Raw genomic sequence first — 16353 nt, forward strand, 5'->3', positions numbered from 1 at the left:
GTGTTAGGTGGTTAGCAGCTAACTCGATCTGAAGGGAGGAAGGAGACCGGGCATTGTGGGTAGGGGAGGAGCTTGGCGCTCAGATCAGTAGCTGAAAAATGTGGCCGTGTCTGATCTGATTCGGATTCTATTGATATTGGATTGATATTTGATGATTCTATTGTATCAGGACCAGTGGAGCAGGTACAATAATTAGTTTTGTAGGACACAACTTTTTAATTTTTGTTTGAGTTCCCTGCAGACAGTTTTACTCATTGCAGGCACCAACCATCAGAGGTAAGCATGGTCTTAGAAGAACTTACTATGAAAGAAATGAAAAACTGACGGTCTTTCATTTCCTTTTCCAAAATGATTGTGATATTTAACAAGGTTAATTAAAGTTCATTAGAATGTAGAGCAGTACAGAAATGTATGTATTGCACTTACCATTACTGTTTAGTAGATTAAAACGTTTTAAAACTAGTTTCAGATATGCACCTTTGAATTTGTGTGTGTGTGTGTGTAAATACATGCACTGTGTGAGATTATGTGTGTATATAGAGATATTTTTAAGTGGAAGGGAACAACTTTCTTCACAGCTTCAGCTAAAATTCTTAACTCGTGCTTGCAGTAAGGGTTTTTAATGTTGTGTTTACATAAAATTGTGTTCATGTTTTGATGATTTCTATACTAACACAATTTGCTTCTTTCTTTCTGCATTATTATTTGATTAGGAATGATTCTTTAAAATGTGTCATCTTCTGATGTAACTGACAAAAAGCAACGCATAGTTCACTGCTTTGAATTTAACCGCTGTAAGTCTTTGTTCTGAACTGTGAATGCATTGATTTCTTAAATGCATCCATAATGAAAGCTTCATAAATCCAAATGAAGTTTGCTTGGCTTACTGGGCTTCAGTTCTCTGGCACAGCTGAGAACCTCATCAGTAGAGAAGATCAGCAGCAATTATTTTCCTGCATCATGTGATGCAAGCAAAGGTGTTTGTGTTACCTATCTCAATCTTCATGTCGACACATGGGTTAAAATCTTTCATGTAGTCCTGTGCTGCTTGTACGTGTTGCCATCCTTTTCAACAAAAACACACAGTGAAAGAACCGGAGTGATCCAGTGCTAATTGTTTTTTCCCTACCTGTCAAGGCTATTCCTGTATCAGAAGTTGAAGGATCCATGACTGTTTTTAACCCTTAGTATGAGAGGCCATGCCTATTACTATACCTGCTACTTGCTTTGAGGAACTTTCTTTTAGATGGCAGATGGAGTCAGTGACTGCTGAACTGAAGATGTCCCTCACTCTCACACTAGAATTGGCCATGGTCTTACCTGGACTCTGCATTCCAGATTTTGGTAAGGAGCTACTGGGAAACACACACGCACAAAAAAGGCAGTAAAACATTTAAAATTTAAATGCAGAGAGCCTTTGAACATAGCTTCACTTTACTCCATATCTCATTGCAGTTGCAATCTCTTTGTTGTCCTTCCTTTTCTCCTAGTGGAAAGGCTCCGTACTATTGCCTTCCTGGCATGCATATGCTGCTTTTTAGACCTGCTACATATTTTTTAAAACCATGAACATTCCTTCCACTGTGGACTTCATTTCCAGTGATGAATTATGTGCTGGTCCTCAACTGACAGATTTGCATATGACCAGGTCAGACTGCATCCCAGCCTAGTCCCAGAGTTCGAAATTTGTTCTTTCATATCTACTATACGACTCCATTTTCAGTTTCTTATAATGCTCCATACAAATTATTTAAGCTATACAAAGGTTACATGAAGGCAAGGATAATTGGAGGAAGATTCTGATTCTTTTTCAGTGATTGTGCCCTATCTTTCCAAGAGTATGCAGTACTGACCAGCACAAGTTAGGCAACAAAAATATGTCGCTCGTTCTAATCTTATATGCATAACACATACAATGAGATCTCAGCTACAGTATCTCAACTGTACCAACCGTAGTATCTTTTTAAGTCATTTCAGGGTCACCTCATGAAAAATGTACATCTATACTGCTAGGTTATTAGATATCATGTTCATAGTCTGTGTCTGTTTCCCCTCTGTGTCTTTCTCTCTGCATTAACACTGCCACAACTGCTGGAAGTTTCTTTGTTGGATCTTCAGCAACAAACTCGGGCACACAACAAATGAGATTAGTCCTGTAACATCAGAGATGCAAACCTATCTTGATTTCTGTGTCACTAAATTTATTTAATTCTTCCCACTTTCAAAAATACATACTTTTCCCTCCTTTTAACTAACTGGCAGCATTTGCATTAACAGATTCTGTGAACTTTGCTGAAGTGATACAGTGTCACTTCTGGACTAATTCACTCTTTTGACATTGCATCATTGGAGGGTAGCTGCCCAAAACCATCTGCTAACAGGAGGCATGTTCTGTTTCATAAACATCATAAATTTAATGGTTATTGCTCAAGATTCTAAACTGGAAAAGACACAAAAATACTAGACCCCTTCCCAACTAGTTAATCTGCCAAATGGGATTGTTCACAGTGATTTATGCCATCTCTCATATTTTAACTAACAACTCAGCTTCTAACAAGGCTCCAACCCGTCTTGACACCTTTTGTTTAGACCATAGATACTGAATAAACACATACTACACAGTTGCGGATCAAAAGCAGTAGTAACTGAGACAGGCAGTGGAAAAATACATTTACTGGCATAAAAGACACTGTGACTTCTGAAAAGGAATGCTATTTTTTAATAAATTTCAAATTCTATTTAACACCCCACACAGGAACAGTATTGTCCAGTATAATATAACACTTAGTTGGAAAACTTCAGAATCTATATTAAATGAATGTTCTCTGCCTTATCAGATGTAAAGATTCAAAATCCGTCTCTGGAACCATCTTAGCAACAACAGTTGGAGAGGACAGACAGCCTTACACGTGAGTTATTTAAAACCTCAGTTTTAATTAAAAGCTATTTAAAGCTTGGTGAGGTTTTATGGATATTGTTTAACTGAACTATAATTAAATAGTGGAATAGATAAAACAGCTGAAAAGATGTAAGTATGCAAGCTTACTCATGCTGTGAATGAACTGTTGCGTTGGCTGGAAAGGTGAGTTTCTTTCATTATAGAAATAAAATTGTGTACCTGTCTTGAATATGAATGAGGTGATGTGATTAATGGTTTGTCTTTGTCAACAAAGTGCATTACATCACCTTAATTCCTTATAAGTGCAGTACACTTGACAGCAGTCCATTGTATGTCACATCATAAGTTTCCATAAGACGAACATACATAACATTTCACAAGAGACTGCATCACAGTCCATGTTCTGACAGTCTGCTTGAATTCAAGTGATGTTTATTTATTTATTTTTTTATTTTACATTTGTTGACCAGGATGGACTAACTGGATGCATGTCCATTTTCAGTAGAGTCCTGGGGAGATAAGCTCCAAGAAGTTACATTAGTACAACTATTCAGGTAAAGGTTATTATACAGATACAAACTTAGATGTTATGTGATCCTATCTCACCTACATTCTGTACTGATGGGCTCGGAGCCGATCCTCGGCTCCGACTCGGCACGCTATGCTATAGAGCGAAGCCTCTTATTGGCTGAGCTATTCTCTATCCCAGGATGCACCACCACTAATTCCCCCAGATCTCGTTTGCCGCTTACAAGCTAGGACGTGGTCTCAAACTTGGCTGAGCTAAGTGCTGTTTTTTCTTAAAGTTTTCCTGTCAGAAAATTCTTTGTTCTTTACCCAAAAGCTGTTTTAACAGCTATCGTTGTGTATCAGTGTGTTTTTGGTAAAATTTTGTGTGATTGATTAGGGAAAGGTTTCCGTTTAAGTTAGAGGGGCCTTCCCCTATTCTTTAGCGAGTTTTCTTATTTTTAGAGAGGTCATGTACCTGTTTAAGTTAGAGGGTTCTTGGCCCTCCTTTTTGGTGTTTGTTGTACTTGTATTGTACTTGTTAATTTTGGCCTTTCGTTAAAAAAAAAAAAAAAAGGTTTTATTGTTGTTAAAATCTTTCTTTAGTGACATACATAGTATTTTTTTTCTACTGATATAGTGAGTGGTTTACAGGCAGTATGTCCAAAGAGCATAGACCCTCAGGATTCAAGAAGTGCACGAGGTGCAATTATTAAATGTCCATCACCGATGATCACTCCTCGTGCGTGTACTGTTTAGGCGCCAAACACCTACAGGAGTCTTGCAGCGTGTGTTACGCTTTTTCCTCTAGGGTCCTCCAAGAGAGGAAGAATAAATTAATCTTGAAAGGGCTTATCAAACCCTCCTTCGAGGAGGCCTTATCTTCCTCTTCCACTCCAGCTAAGAAAAAGAAAGCGTCTGCTCCGACCAGCCCGTCGGAACCGACTACTAAGAAATCTAGGCAGGCTTCTCCATCGGCTCCACGGACTTCGGAGCCGAGGGCGGAATGGTCTGCCTCGATGCCTCCAGTCTCGACTCCTCTGGTTTTGGAGCCGATGGCTGGGGCTTCGAGAGGCGGGTCACCTTCATCGGCTCCACTGATTTTGGAGCCGATGAGGGTTGCCGGCTCAGACTCTTCCCCTTCGGCGCCGAAGCCCTCCTCGGCACCGAGGGAAATTGTTTTGGAATCTCCCTCGGCACCGATACTGGTCGAGTCTATTCGGAGCCGGTCCCCCAGTCCTTCGGAGCCGATGGAGAAGTCGGTTCGGAACCGATCGGTTTCCTCCCGATCTTCCAAGATGTCGGATTCGGACATCGACAGGGTGCTCCTAAGACTGTTTCAGTCTCCTGTATTCCAGAAATTAGTTTCGGCTCCAGCCCATTCGGCTTCGGAGCCGATGGCCCACCCTGTAGTTCTGGTTCCTCCTCCAACAGCCTCGGCACCGTTGGAGCCGGTGCTGGTGGAGCCGGTGGAGGTTTTCGGGTCGGCCCTGACCCTTACTCCAACCCCGGCTCTCGAGTCGGAGTTCGGTACACGGACCTCTTCCGTCGGCCCTGGGGGGGACGCTTCGGGACCGATGTTTTCGGTTCTCAGCCTTCCTCTCGGTGCGTCGGCTGCGGGGGTACCGTCTACTGTCATGGCCACGGGGGTTGGACCTTCCCAGGATTCTGGCGGTCCTGCCTTCAGGGCCATGAGGAGTGCGTTGGCCAAATCTTCTTTGGCTACCTCCACGGTCTCACCAGCACCTTCCCTACATACGGAGACTGGGTCTTTGGTAGTCCCCCTGTCTGTAGACAGCGGAGCCCCTGGGCCTGAGGTCACCCCCAGTGACGGTTCCCCCCCTCCTGGAGGTCCCTCTGAAGGTTCTTCAGAGGAACCCCCAAGGAAAAGACCGTGCAAGAGGAAGCACGTTGACTCCCCCGATGAGTCTCTCACGTCGGACACCGATCTTGATGATGCAGAGGGGTCCCCTAAGTCATCCTCAGATGATGTCTCCTTTGCAGACATCTTGGAAGCCCTCAAACAACGAGGCGGCTGGCATTCCAAACCCCCTTCTGCTGACGAGTCGGTGTTCCTCAAGGCCTTCGGGGCTCAGCCCTCTGCCTCCTGGGTGTCTCCACCCTTCGACGAGCTCCTAGATTTGATCTGTCGAAGGGAGTGGGAACATCCAGACTCTGTGGAACCGGTGCCTGCTCGCCCAAATAAGTTCTTATCAGCACCCCCAGAGAAGGAGTTTTTGACCAAAGGTGTGGCTGTAGATGCCTTGGTGGTGGCATCTGCTACCCAACAAGATGTAGCAGAGGCTTCAACGTCCGTCCATCCTCCTAATAAGGAGTCTAGGAGCATAGATCGGTACGGGAAGCGCACCCTTAGTTCAGCGGCCTTTACCTTAAGGTCCCTGAACTATTTAACGCACTTCACTAGATTTCAGAGGGATCTGATCAAGGAGCTTTCAGATACCCTCTTGGGTAACCTACCTGAGCAGCTGGCCCAGACGGTTGGCTCTCAGTTGGCTACGCTGTCATCGATATCAAACTCGTCCATGAAGCTCATTTCATATGCGGCCGAGGGGGCGAGTAGAGCCATGGCGGGTGTTGCTCTACGGAGGCAAGCCTGGCTCCGCCTGTGTCATTTTGCGGAAGCCTTTAAGTCTTCCTTTGCCGACGCTCCCTTTGATGGGTCCTCTTTGTTTGGACCCAAGGTAAAGGACACATTGACCCGCTGCGAGCAAGAAGGTAAGGCTTTGACTGCCGTAGGGGCACGATTTTCCACTCCCTTTCAGCCTTATCCCAAGGCTAAAAGAGGAGGGAAAATGTGGTTCCGTAAATCACAGAAGTCTTATCCCTCGCAGCAGGACGATCCCCCTTCTAGAGGCAGAGGAGGGGGAAATTTTTCTGGAAGACGCCGTCCCAGAGGCGGCAGAGGGCCCCGCAACACTGGAGACCGCAAGTCCTTTCGTGGCTCTTCAGCCTTTCACAATCCCTGAAGGATTGCCCAACTGTGCAGCTCCGGAGCCAGTCGGGGGTCATTTTTCGAGGCACCTAAAAGCCTGGGAAGGTATCACTCAGGACCGATGTGTGTTTCGAATCATCGCCGGAGGTTACGCCATCCCCTTTTCTCACTCCCCACCTCCGTCCAAGAAAATCCCGGACCCGCCACCCAGTCAACGGGAAATTGCAGCCTTAGAAGTCTCAAAGCTGCTTCAAATAGGAGTCATCCAACCGGTCCCCGCAGACCAGATCGGATTAGGGACTTACTCAAGATTCTTTTTGGTGCCAAAAAAGACCGGGGACTTGAGGCCCATTTTGGATCTCAGCATCCTAAATCGTTCAGTCAAAAAGTCCAAGTTCCGAATGGTCACCTTACAATCCATTCTCCCACTGCTGGAGAAAGGTGTTTGGATGTGCTCCATAGATCTCAAGGACGCCTATTACCACATCCTGGTAGATCTGGCGTCCAGGAGACATTTGCGCTTCACCCTGGGAAACAGTCATTTTCAGTTCTGCGCACTGCCCTTTGGTCTCACCACAGCCCCCAGGGTGTTTACCAAATGTTTGGCGGTCGTGACTGCTCACATGAGGAGTCTAGGATTCCAGGTGTTTCCGTATCTGGACGACTGGCTCCTAACTGCCACCTCCAGGCATCTACTATTGCAGAACCTACAAGCCACAATATCACTAGGCACTTCCCTTGGAATCACCTTCAATTGGCCAAAGTCTGTGTTGCTGCCATCTCAGCGCATAAGGTTCATCGGAGTAGAAATAGACTCAAACCGAATGCGGGTCTATCTTCCTACAGAAAGGATACAAACTATACAGGCTCAAGTCCGAGCCTTGCTTCTCAGATCCAAAGCTCCAGCCAGGATGGTCCTGCAGCTATTGGGCTCTATGTCGGCCACTGTTCTTCTAGTCCCCCTAGCAAGATTCCATATGAGAATTCTCCAGTGGCTCCTTTCGACACAGTGGTCCTTTCAGGATCTCCCTCTGTCACCTCATATGGATCACGGAAACCTGCAAACGGGACCTTCGCTGGTGGCTGGTGCCCTCCAATCTGGATCAGGGACGACCCTTTGTTCCACCTCCTCCTATGGCCACTTTGACTACGGACGCCTCCCAGATGGGGTGGGGGGGCATTCCCTGGGCAGGTCAGTCCAAGGCAAATGGCATTCAGAAGAGAGTCTCCTTCATATCAACATTTTAGAAATGAGGGCGGTGCTTCTGTCTATACAAGCCCTCCACGATTACCTCCCTCAGGGCGTAATTGCCGTTCACTCCGACAACATGTCAGTAGTCTGGTATCTGAACAAGCAGGGAGGGACCAGATCCTACCCTCTTTGCAGAGAGGCCATGAGAGTTTGGGAATGGGCAGTGGCGACCAGACGTTTTCTGGTAGCAACTCATATCCCTGGCAAATCCAACGTGATAGCCGACAGACTAAGCAGAACTATCCTCTCTCCTCACGAGTCTCTGAATGATGCAGTGACAACTCAGATCTTCAGCAGATGGGGAACTCCTTGTTGCGACCTCTTCGCAACCCCGCTGAACGCGAAGTGCAGAAAGTTCTTCTCTCTCACTCCAGCTCCGGGGGAGAGTCCTATGGACGCATTAGCCCATCCTTGGCCCACCGGCTTGCTATACGCCTTCCCTCCAGTTCCCCTCCTTCCCAGAGTGATCCAAAAGGCGTCTCACTTGAGGAGCAAAATTATCTTAGTTGCCCCTTACTGGCCTCGTCAGGTATGGTTCCCCTATCTTCGGAAATATGCACTGGACGGTCCATGGTTCCTGGATCAGATCCCAGACCTATTAATTCATCAGTCGGGACAACTCCACCAGTCCCTTCACACTTTGAAGTTAACAGCTTGGCTCCTCTTCCGACTATAGTCAGGAATCATACCTTAGACCCGGAAGTCATACATATCTTATCATCGGCCCACAAGTCTGCCACTAAGAAATTGTATACTAGCAAATGGAAGAGATTTGCTATTTGGGCTCAACTCCGGGGTCTGGATCCCATCACTATTCCTGTATCGGAAGTCCTGAAATTTCTAACTTCCCTATTCAATCAAGGTTCTTCAGTCTCTACCATCAAGGTCCAATTGGCAGCTATTTCCAATTTTCATGAATCTATAAACCCACCTTTAATGAGCAACAGATTGTGTAAAACCTTCATGAAAGGTGCTGCACTTTTACGACCTCCAATTTCTCATCCTGCTCCTCCGTGGGATCTTGATGTGGTATTACGTGCCTTAACATCCTCCCCCTTCGAACCGGCAGCAACATGTGATTTGAAATTTCTATCTTGGAAAACTGCCTTTCTGGTCGCGATTACTTCTGCCAGAAGGGTTTCAGAGCTTCAAGCTCTATCTGTAAAACCACCGTACCTGTTTTTTCACAAAGATAGAGTATCCCTCAGGCCTAATCCATCCTTTGTCCCTAAAGTTTGTTCCAGTTTTTGCCTGCAACAGTCATTAGAACTTCCAGTTTTCTTTCCAAACTACTCAAACAAAGCGGAATACATCTTCCACACATTGGATGTTCACAGGCAATTGCGTTTTTATTTAGACAGGACCCAACAAACAAGGAAAACAGATCAATTGTTTGTGTCCTTTTCGGATAATAAATTGGGCAAAGCCATCACAAAGGTCACTATTGCCAAATGGATCAGGGACTGTATTAGTCAAGCTTATTCCTCTTCTAATAAAGAGCTTACAACCTCTGTCAAAGCTCACTCTACAAGAGCTATGGCTACTTCAATAGCATTCCATTCTAAGCTTGCCATTAGTGACATTTGTGCTGCGGCTACGTGGTCTTCCCCGCACACTTTCATTTCCCACTACAAATTGGATGTGGCATCTCGGGGGCGAGCTTCATTTGGTTCCACAGTGCTCAGGAGTGTTTTCCAGTGAGCCACCCAGGAATTAGGTGCTAGGGACGCTGTCCCATCAGTACAGAATGTAGGTGAGATAGGATCACATAACATCTTTTAGTTATGTACTTACCATAACTTTAGATGTTTGGGATCCATCTCGCCTACATTCCTAATAACCCACCCTCCTTCCCCCTGCCTTGGAGATCAGAAGAGATCGGACGGTCCGAATTCTATTGTTTCATCTTGAAACATCTGGCAATGTTATATAAACAGTTATGTGTGTGTGCATGAATGCGGACAAACAAGATCTGGGGGATTAGTGGTGGTGCATCCTGGGATAGAGAATAGCTCAGCCAATAAGAGGCTTCGCTCTATAGCATAGCATGCCGAGCCCATCAGTACAGAATGTAGGCGAGATGGATCCCAAACATCTAAAGTTATGGTAAGTACATAACTAAAAGTTTCAACAGTTCAAAAATGTACACAGTTTAAACATAAATTTAGGTAACAAGTTATGGTACAGATACATACTTAAAGTTTAAGCAATTGCAAAACAACTTGCACAGATTGTACAGAATTTGATGGAAGCAATTAGATGAGGTATTTTGCACTCTATTTACAAAAGACTTGGCTATATAAGTTAAATTAGCTGTAAAGGGTAAGATATGTCTTTGTAAAGGATATATAGTAGGTGGATACTGACAGAAGTCAGTGCAGATATAAGGTCTATAGCAAGAGAGAGAAGGGAGCCAGATAGGATTAGTCTGGATTTCTACACGGACATAACCAATAGGTTTTAAGATAGAGTTTCAGATTGTGCTTAAAAAGTGTAAAAGAAGACAGTGATGTAAGTTTGCAAGGGAGTTGGTTCCATTTTTTCCCCACTGCATTAGAGAACAAGACATCTCCTGCATGTTTTTAGATTTACATGTTGATACAAGTAGTTTATTAGATGATCTTAATGTTTTGAGGTTTTTATATTGGGTAATGAGGCTGGAAAGAATTGGGGTATTAGTGGGTTGGTAGAGGGTCTTGTGGGCAGTGGCGAGTTGTTATAGTGAATCTGATTCTGGAGCTCTAGCCAGCCTAATTGTTTCAGGTTATAGCAGTGATGGGTCCTGAAAGGAGAAGCAGTGGCAAATCTGGCAATGTTGTTATATGAGTTGGTCACCTTGTTCAGGTTATATTTTGACAGGTTTGTATATATGGAAGAAGCACAGAGAAGTGTGGAGATAAGGTGGGAGTGGGCAATAGTGGTTCTAGCTAGTGGGGAGAGAAAGGGTTTAATCCTGTAAAGAGATCCTAGTTTCTTAACAGTTTTTATGGTATTGTTGATGTGGGTATCAAAGTTCAGGTTGTTATCAATAGTGGCCCCTAAAAGTTTAGTTGTTACATCAGGAGATATGAGTATGCCATTGTTGGATGAGACTGAGAAATTGAGTGGGAGTGACTTCCTGGTAGGAGTAAAGAGCAAGAGTTTGTTTTTTTTGGGGGGTTCAAAAGTAGGCAGTATTGTAGAAACCAGTTCTCCGTTATACTAAACATTTTTTGGGTTAGAGTCTGTAGTTGGGATTGAGATTTACTGAGCAGATTATTGTCGAATCATCTGCATATTGTATGCAGTTAGCTTGGGGAATAGCTTGGTTTAGGTCGTTGATAAATATTGAGAAAAAGAGGGGGCCTAATATGGAGCCCTGGGGAACATCTAAGGTAACAGGGAGATGGGATGATAGGTTGTTGTCCCATAGGACAGCCTGATGTTGCAGTCATTACATTTGGGTTATCTGCTTGCAGGTAGCCCTCAGTCGGCCTGATTAACAAAGTCTTGGGTCCTGCGCCGGTTGCTGTCCCTTCTTCCATGATGTCAGGTCATCAGGGGTATAAAACATGCAGCTGACACCATTACAGCAGTCTTTCTTGCCATGCGGTGCCCGAAGCAGAAGCAGTTCGCAAGTGCCAGTCGGCCGACTCCTGAAATTTTCTTTTTCGAGTTTCAGAACCGAAGTCTTCAACTAAAGCTAAATACTCCGTTGGGGAAACTTTTTCTTGCTCCTTACCGATGTCAGTAAAAGTTAATAATTTCATTACTTGTGGAAAGCAAATGCCTCATAAAGATTTTCATTTGTACTGTATTCCTTGCCTAGGCCCTGACCATGATGTACCTTGATGTCGGTTTTGTGCTTTATTTAATCAGCGCACTATCTGTCATCGGTATATTTTCGTCTCTAAATATTTCAGTTCTCGGTTTAATTATCCAGAAATGTCATCAGTTAGCTATCCGATTACCGGGATTCTGAAAAAACGCAAAGATAAAGACAGAGACAGGCCACTGAGGTCCAAAACTGCCAACAACGCTTCTCCTAAGCCAGTCGCCGGTTCGCCGGTACTCAGTGAGACGCTTTCACAGCCCCTGATACCCACTACTTCTGATTCACAGACCTCTACTGAGACCCATTTAGAGTTCGGTATGCCGTGAGATGCTTCAGCTATGGAACCCGCGGATGTCTCTACCTTGGATGGGTCCAGAGCTGTTGTGCAGGCACCGGCTTCTGAGGGTGTATTCAGGCCTATGGACTTGCATATTAAACTGATGCCTCCTTCTTTACTTAGGCCTAAATCTCGATTCATGCCTAAAAAACGATGCCCAGGCCACATGCTCAGGTCTCTATGCCCAAAAACAAATGATAAGAATGGCTGAAGATCTAATTACTCTAATCAGGGGTAGCCACCCCCCTCCTTCTAAGAGGCATAGGACTGAAGTTGATTATGAATCTTCTGATCAGGATTCTGTTTTTTCTGATTCTTCTGATGATCTGGATTTACCCTTATCTACTTATGAAGATTCTGATGCAGAGGACTCCATTCCATCTGCTTCCCCTCCTGTGGATTTTTCTTTTGGGGAAACGTTACACACTCTAAGGGAGCATTTCCACTGGGAAAGCCAGGATTTTTCTGATTCAAAAAAGAGGCTTAGGCATTTCCTTCTCCTACCTCAGCATAGGCCTTTAGCTATTCCTCCTGTACTAGCCATTGTTGATGATGCTTTTTCAGAATCTAGTTTGGCCCCTGATTCCCTGCCTCCTACTCCCAGAAAACCTGACAGATACTACAGGGTCCCTGAGTCCCACAAGTTCCTTTTCAGAAATCCTATTGCAGATCCAGAGACTATTTCAAGGGCATTAATGCTTCTACTGCTAAAAATCCTACCCCTTCTGATAGAGACTCCAGGGCGATGGATAGATGAGGAAAGAAGGTTTACACTTCTGCAACCTTGGCCATTAGGGCTTTAAACTGTCAGTTTCATATGTTAAAGTATCAGCAACATGCTATTGGGCTGCTTAAACAGAAAATGATGTTGATTCCTGACTGTGTGGAAAATAAAGAATTACAGGATTTAATGCATTCTGCTGAACAAGTTGGAAAACATACTTTGCAATGTGGTTTTGATTCATTAGAGGCCTCTTGCAGGGCTGCTCTTACTGGGTCTGTGCTCAGAAGGCATGCTTGGCTTAAGGAGCAATCTTTGCCTGATCATGTTGAAACTAAATTGTTGGATGCTCCTTTAAATCAGGACCGCCTGTTTGGCAACAAGGCTGAGGAAGTTCTTAAAAAGATGGAAGATAAAGCTAAATCTATGCAAACTGTTAAATATTTTGTACAAGTTCAGCCTCTTAGATTTAGTAGGCACTGGCCCTCTAAGAATTGGTCCTTTCCAGCCCCTTCCAGGTTTTCTCAAGGCAAACCCAGACACAGCAAAACCCCCAGGTTTCAATCCCAGGGGACACACAGAACTAAGCAGTGGGGGGGGGGCCTCCACTTCCAAATCTGGGAATAATAAGACTCCCTCCTGTGGTTAACTGTTTCAATTACTTCCTTTTAAAATTTCCAAGCACTTATCAACTGACTGCCCCTTTGGGGGGATGGGGAGATTGCTCTTCATGCAAAGAATTGGGAACTCATTACCCAGGACAAATATGTTTTAAATATAGAGTCCCAGGGATACAGATTTCACTTCCACATGTTGCCAACACCAAGTGGGTGGCTGGACCTACCCCAAATCAGTGGGCAGAGGCCCAAAAACAAGTACTTTCTCTCTTAAGCATAGGGGCTATTCAACTGGTACCAGAAGAGGAAAAGGGACAAGGTTTCTACTCAAGACTTTTCCTGGTACCCAGAAAAGGCAATTCATGGCGTCCTATCCTGGACCTGTCTATGCTAAACACCTTTTTGGAGAATCCAAAATTCAAGATGCTGACCTATTGCTCACCAATTACTTCCTCTGCTAGGCAAAGATGCCTGGTTGGCAACACTAGATTTAAAAGAAGCATACCTGCACATCCCAATCAGGGAATCTTGCAGAAGATACCTACGCTTCAAAGCAGGCTACACACACTATCAGATGTTCATTGTGTTACCCTGCTGCAGTCATTACACTTGGGTTATCCTGTCGTCAGGCGGTCCCGCAGTTGGCCGGATTTCCAAAGTCTTGGTCCGACGTCGGTTGCAGTCGCCTCATCCCTGACGTCAGTGTGCCAGGGGTACATATATTGCAACCGACGCCATTTTCCCCAGTCTTTCTTGCCGCGCGGTTCCTGAAGCAGAAGCAGTTCGCAAGTGCCAGTCGGCCGACTCCTGAGATTTTCGAATTTCAGGCCGAAGTCTTCTATAAAACTAAGTACCCCGTTGGGGAAACTTTTCTTGCCTCAGACCGATGTCAGAAAAAGTTAACAATTGCATTTCTTGTGGGAAGCAAATACCTCATAAGGATTTTCATTCTTATTGCATACCTTGCCTAGGCCCTGATCACGACATCACTTCTTGTCGTTTTTGTGCTAGATTTAATAAACGTACTATTAAAAGACGATTTGATTTCGCACGACACTTTTTTGGCAGAAAATTTAATTATAACATGCCGTCGGAGCTTCCGACTACCGGGGTGCACAAAAAGCGCAGGGATAAGGATCGACAGCCCAGGCCTAAGCCCAATTCCGAGGCCTCGGTTGATCTGGTCTCCAGTTCTCCGGTTATCAGTGAGGCTCTGACGCAGCCTCTGACTACCGCAGTTCAAGAAACCGAGACCCCTACAGATTTTTTGACGGAATGTACTAGGCCAACGCAGCCTTTTACTTCAGGCCCTACTGACAATTTACCTTCCAAGGACGTCGGTGCTTCTGAAATGCCATCGGTTTCAGAAGGCGTTTTCAGACCGACGACTCTTTCAGTCAAAACGTTTTCCAAGTCGAAGGCTCCTTCCAAACCGAAAAAGGCTTCACTTCAGTCTCCTGTTCAAGGCCCTATGCCTAAGAAACAGATGCTCAAGATGGCTGAAGATTTGATTTCTCTTATCAGGGGGTCTCAACCTCCTCCTGACAAAAGGCCTAGACTAGAGGAAGAATCTGCTTCCTCTGAACAACTGTCTGTTTCTTCGGATTCCTCTGAGGACCAAGACTATTCCTTCTCTCCTTATGAAGATTCTGATGCGGAGGACTCTATTCCCTCAGCTTCCCCTCAGGCACTTTTGCCATGAGAGCTCTAAACTGTCAATTTCATATGCTTAAGTATCAGCAATTTCTGATCTCTCAGTTAAAACAAAAGATAACCACCCTCCCTCAACAATCTGAATTGAAAGAAGTACAGGATTTGTTGCACGCCACCGAGCAGGTGGGCAAACATACCTTACAATGTGGGTTTGATTCTTTAGAGGCCTCTTGCAGAGCAGCTGTCACTGAATCAGTTATATGTAGGCATGCCTGGTTAAAGGAACAAAGTCTGCCTGATCATGTTAAAGCAAAACTATTAGATGCTCCCTTACAGCAGGATGTTTTTTTTGGTGTTAAAGCAGAAGAAGTTTTAAAGAAAATGGAAGATAAGGCAAAATCAATGCAGACAGTCAAAGATTTCCTACAAGCACAACCCCCTTGCTTCAGCAGAAACTGGCCAACAAAAAATTGGTCCTTTCCAGCCACTGACAGGACTCAGAGGGGTAAATACAGGTGCCCAAGGGGCAGCGGACAACCACAAGCTCAGTATAAACCTCGCCAATGGGGCACTCCAACCCAGAAGGGAGGAGAAGACAGGTCTCAACCCATCAGAAGGCAAACTCAATGACTTGCACCTCAACTGGCCAAACAAAGCTCTTTTGTCAGCCCCCCCCTGGGGGAGAAAGCTAGCACTATTTGCAGACAACTGGCACATGGTCACAAAGGACAAATGGTGGGTACTAGACATCATTTTACAAGGATACAGATTCCACTTTCACACCTTGCCAATAAAAAGAGGAATGCCAAACCTGCCACAAAATCAAAGGGCAGAGGCTCAAGAACAAATTACAGCTCTCATGGCCATGAGAGCCATTCAAAGGGTACCAACTCAAGAGCAAGGCCAAGGATTTTACTCAAGACTCTTCCTAGTACCCAGAAAAGAAAATGCTTGGAGACCAATTCTGGACCTTTCAATTCTAAACACTTACAAGTTCCCAAATTCAAGATGCTAACACTACAGCAGCTACTTCCCATGTTGGGCAAGGAAGCATGGCTGGTAACGTTGGACCTTAAGGAGGCATACCTGCATGTCCCTATCAGACAAAGTTGCAGAAGATACCTCTGTTTCATTACAGGTTCAACCCATTATCAATTCTCTGCACTGACCTTTGGCTTATCTACTTCACCCAGAGTATTCACAAAATGCCTGGCACCAGTAATTGCATACTGCAGACAAAGAGGAATTCAAATATATCCATCCCTGGATGACTGCCTCATTCAAGCAGAAAGAAAAGACATTCTCTTACAGCATCTGGCTTTTGTGAAGCATCTACTGAATTGTCTGGGGTACACAGTAAACGAAAAGAAGTAAAAACTAGTACCCTCACAAAAAATGACATTCCTGGGTGCCAGCTTGGACACAATGGCCCAGAAGGCTTATCTTACACCAGACAAGCAATTACAACTGACTCAATATTTCAAAACAATGGCAACAAAGACCCAATTAACTGTAAGAAAAATTCTGCAGGCTTTGGGCTTCATGGCATCTTGCATTCTGATAATACCATTTGCAAAACTGCATATGAGGAAATTACAGT

General features: G+C 44.7%; 1 protein-coding gene across 1 annotated transcript in view; it reads left to right on the plus strand.

Annotated features, from left to right (window-relative positions):
- Window positions 1-16353, plus strand: part of ARHGAP33 (Rho GTPase activating protein 33) — a gene marked incomplete in the record, with an annotated part of 3206105 nt that overhangs the window by 2283852 nt on the left and 905900 nt on the right. Inside the window, 1 exon segment of the mRNA XM_044080442.1 lies at window positions 2838-2909. Coding sequence (XP_043936377.1) covers window positions 2838-2909 — 72 coding nt within the window.

Source organism: Protopterus annectens, chromosome 8.part0, assembly GCF_019279795.1.
Source record: "Protopterus annectens isolate FY-2018-M chromosome 8.part0, PAN1.0, whole genome shotgun sequence".
Lineage (NCBI taxonomy): Eukaryota > Metazoa > Chordata > Ceratodontiformes > Protopteridae > Protopterus > Protopterus annectens.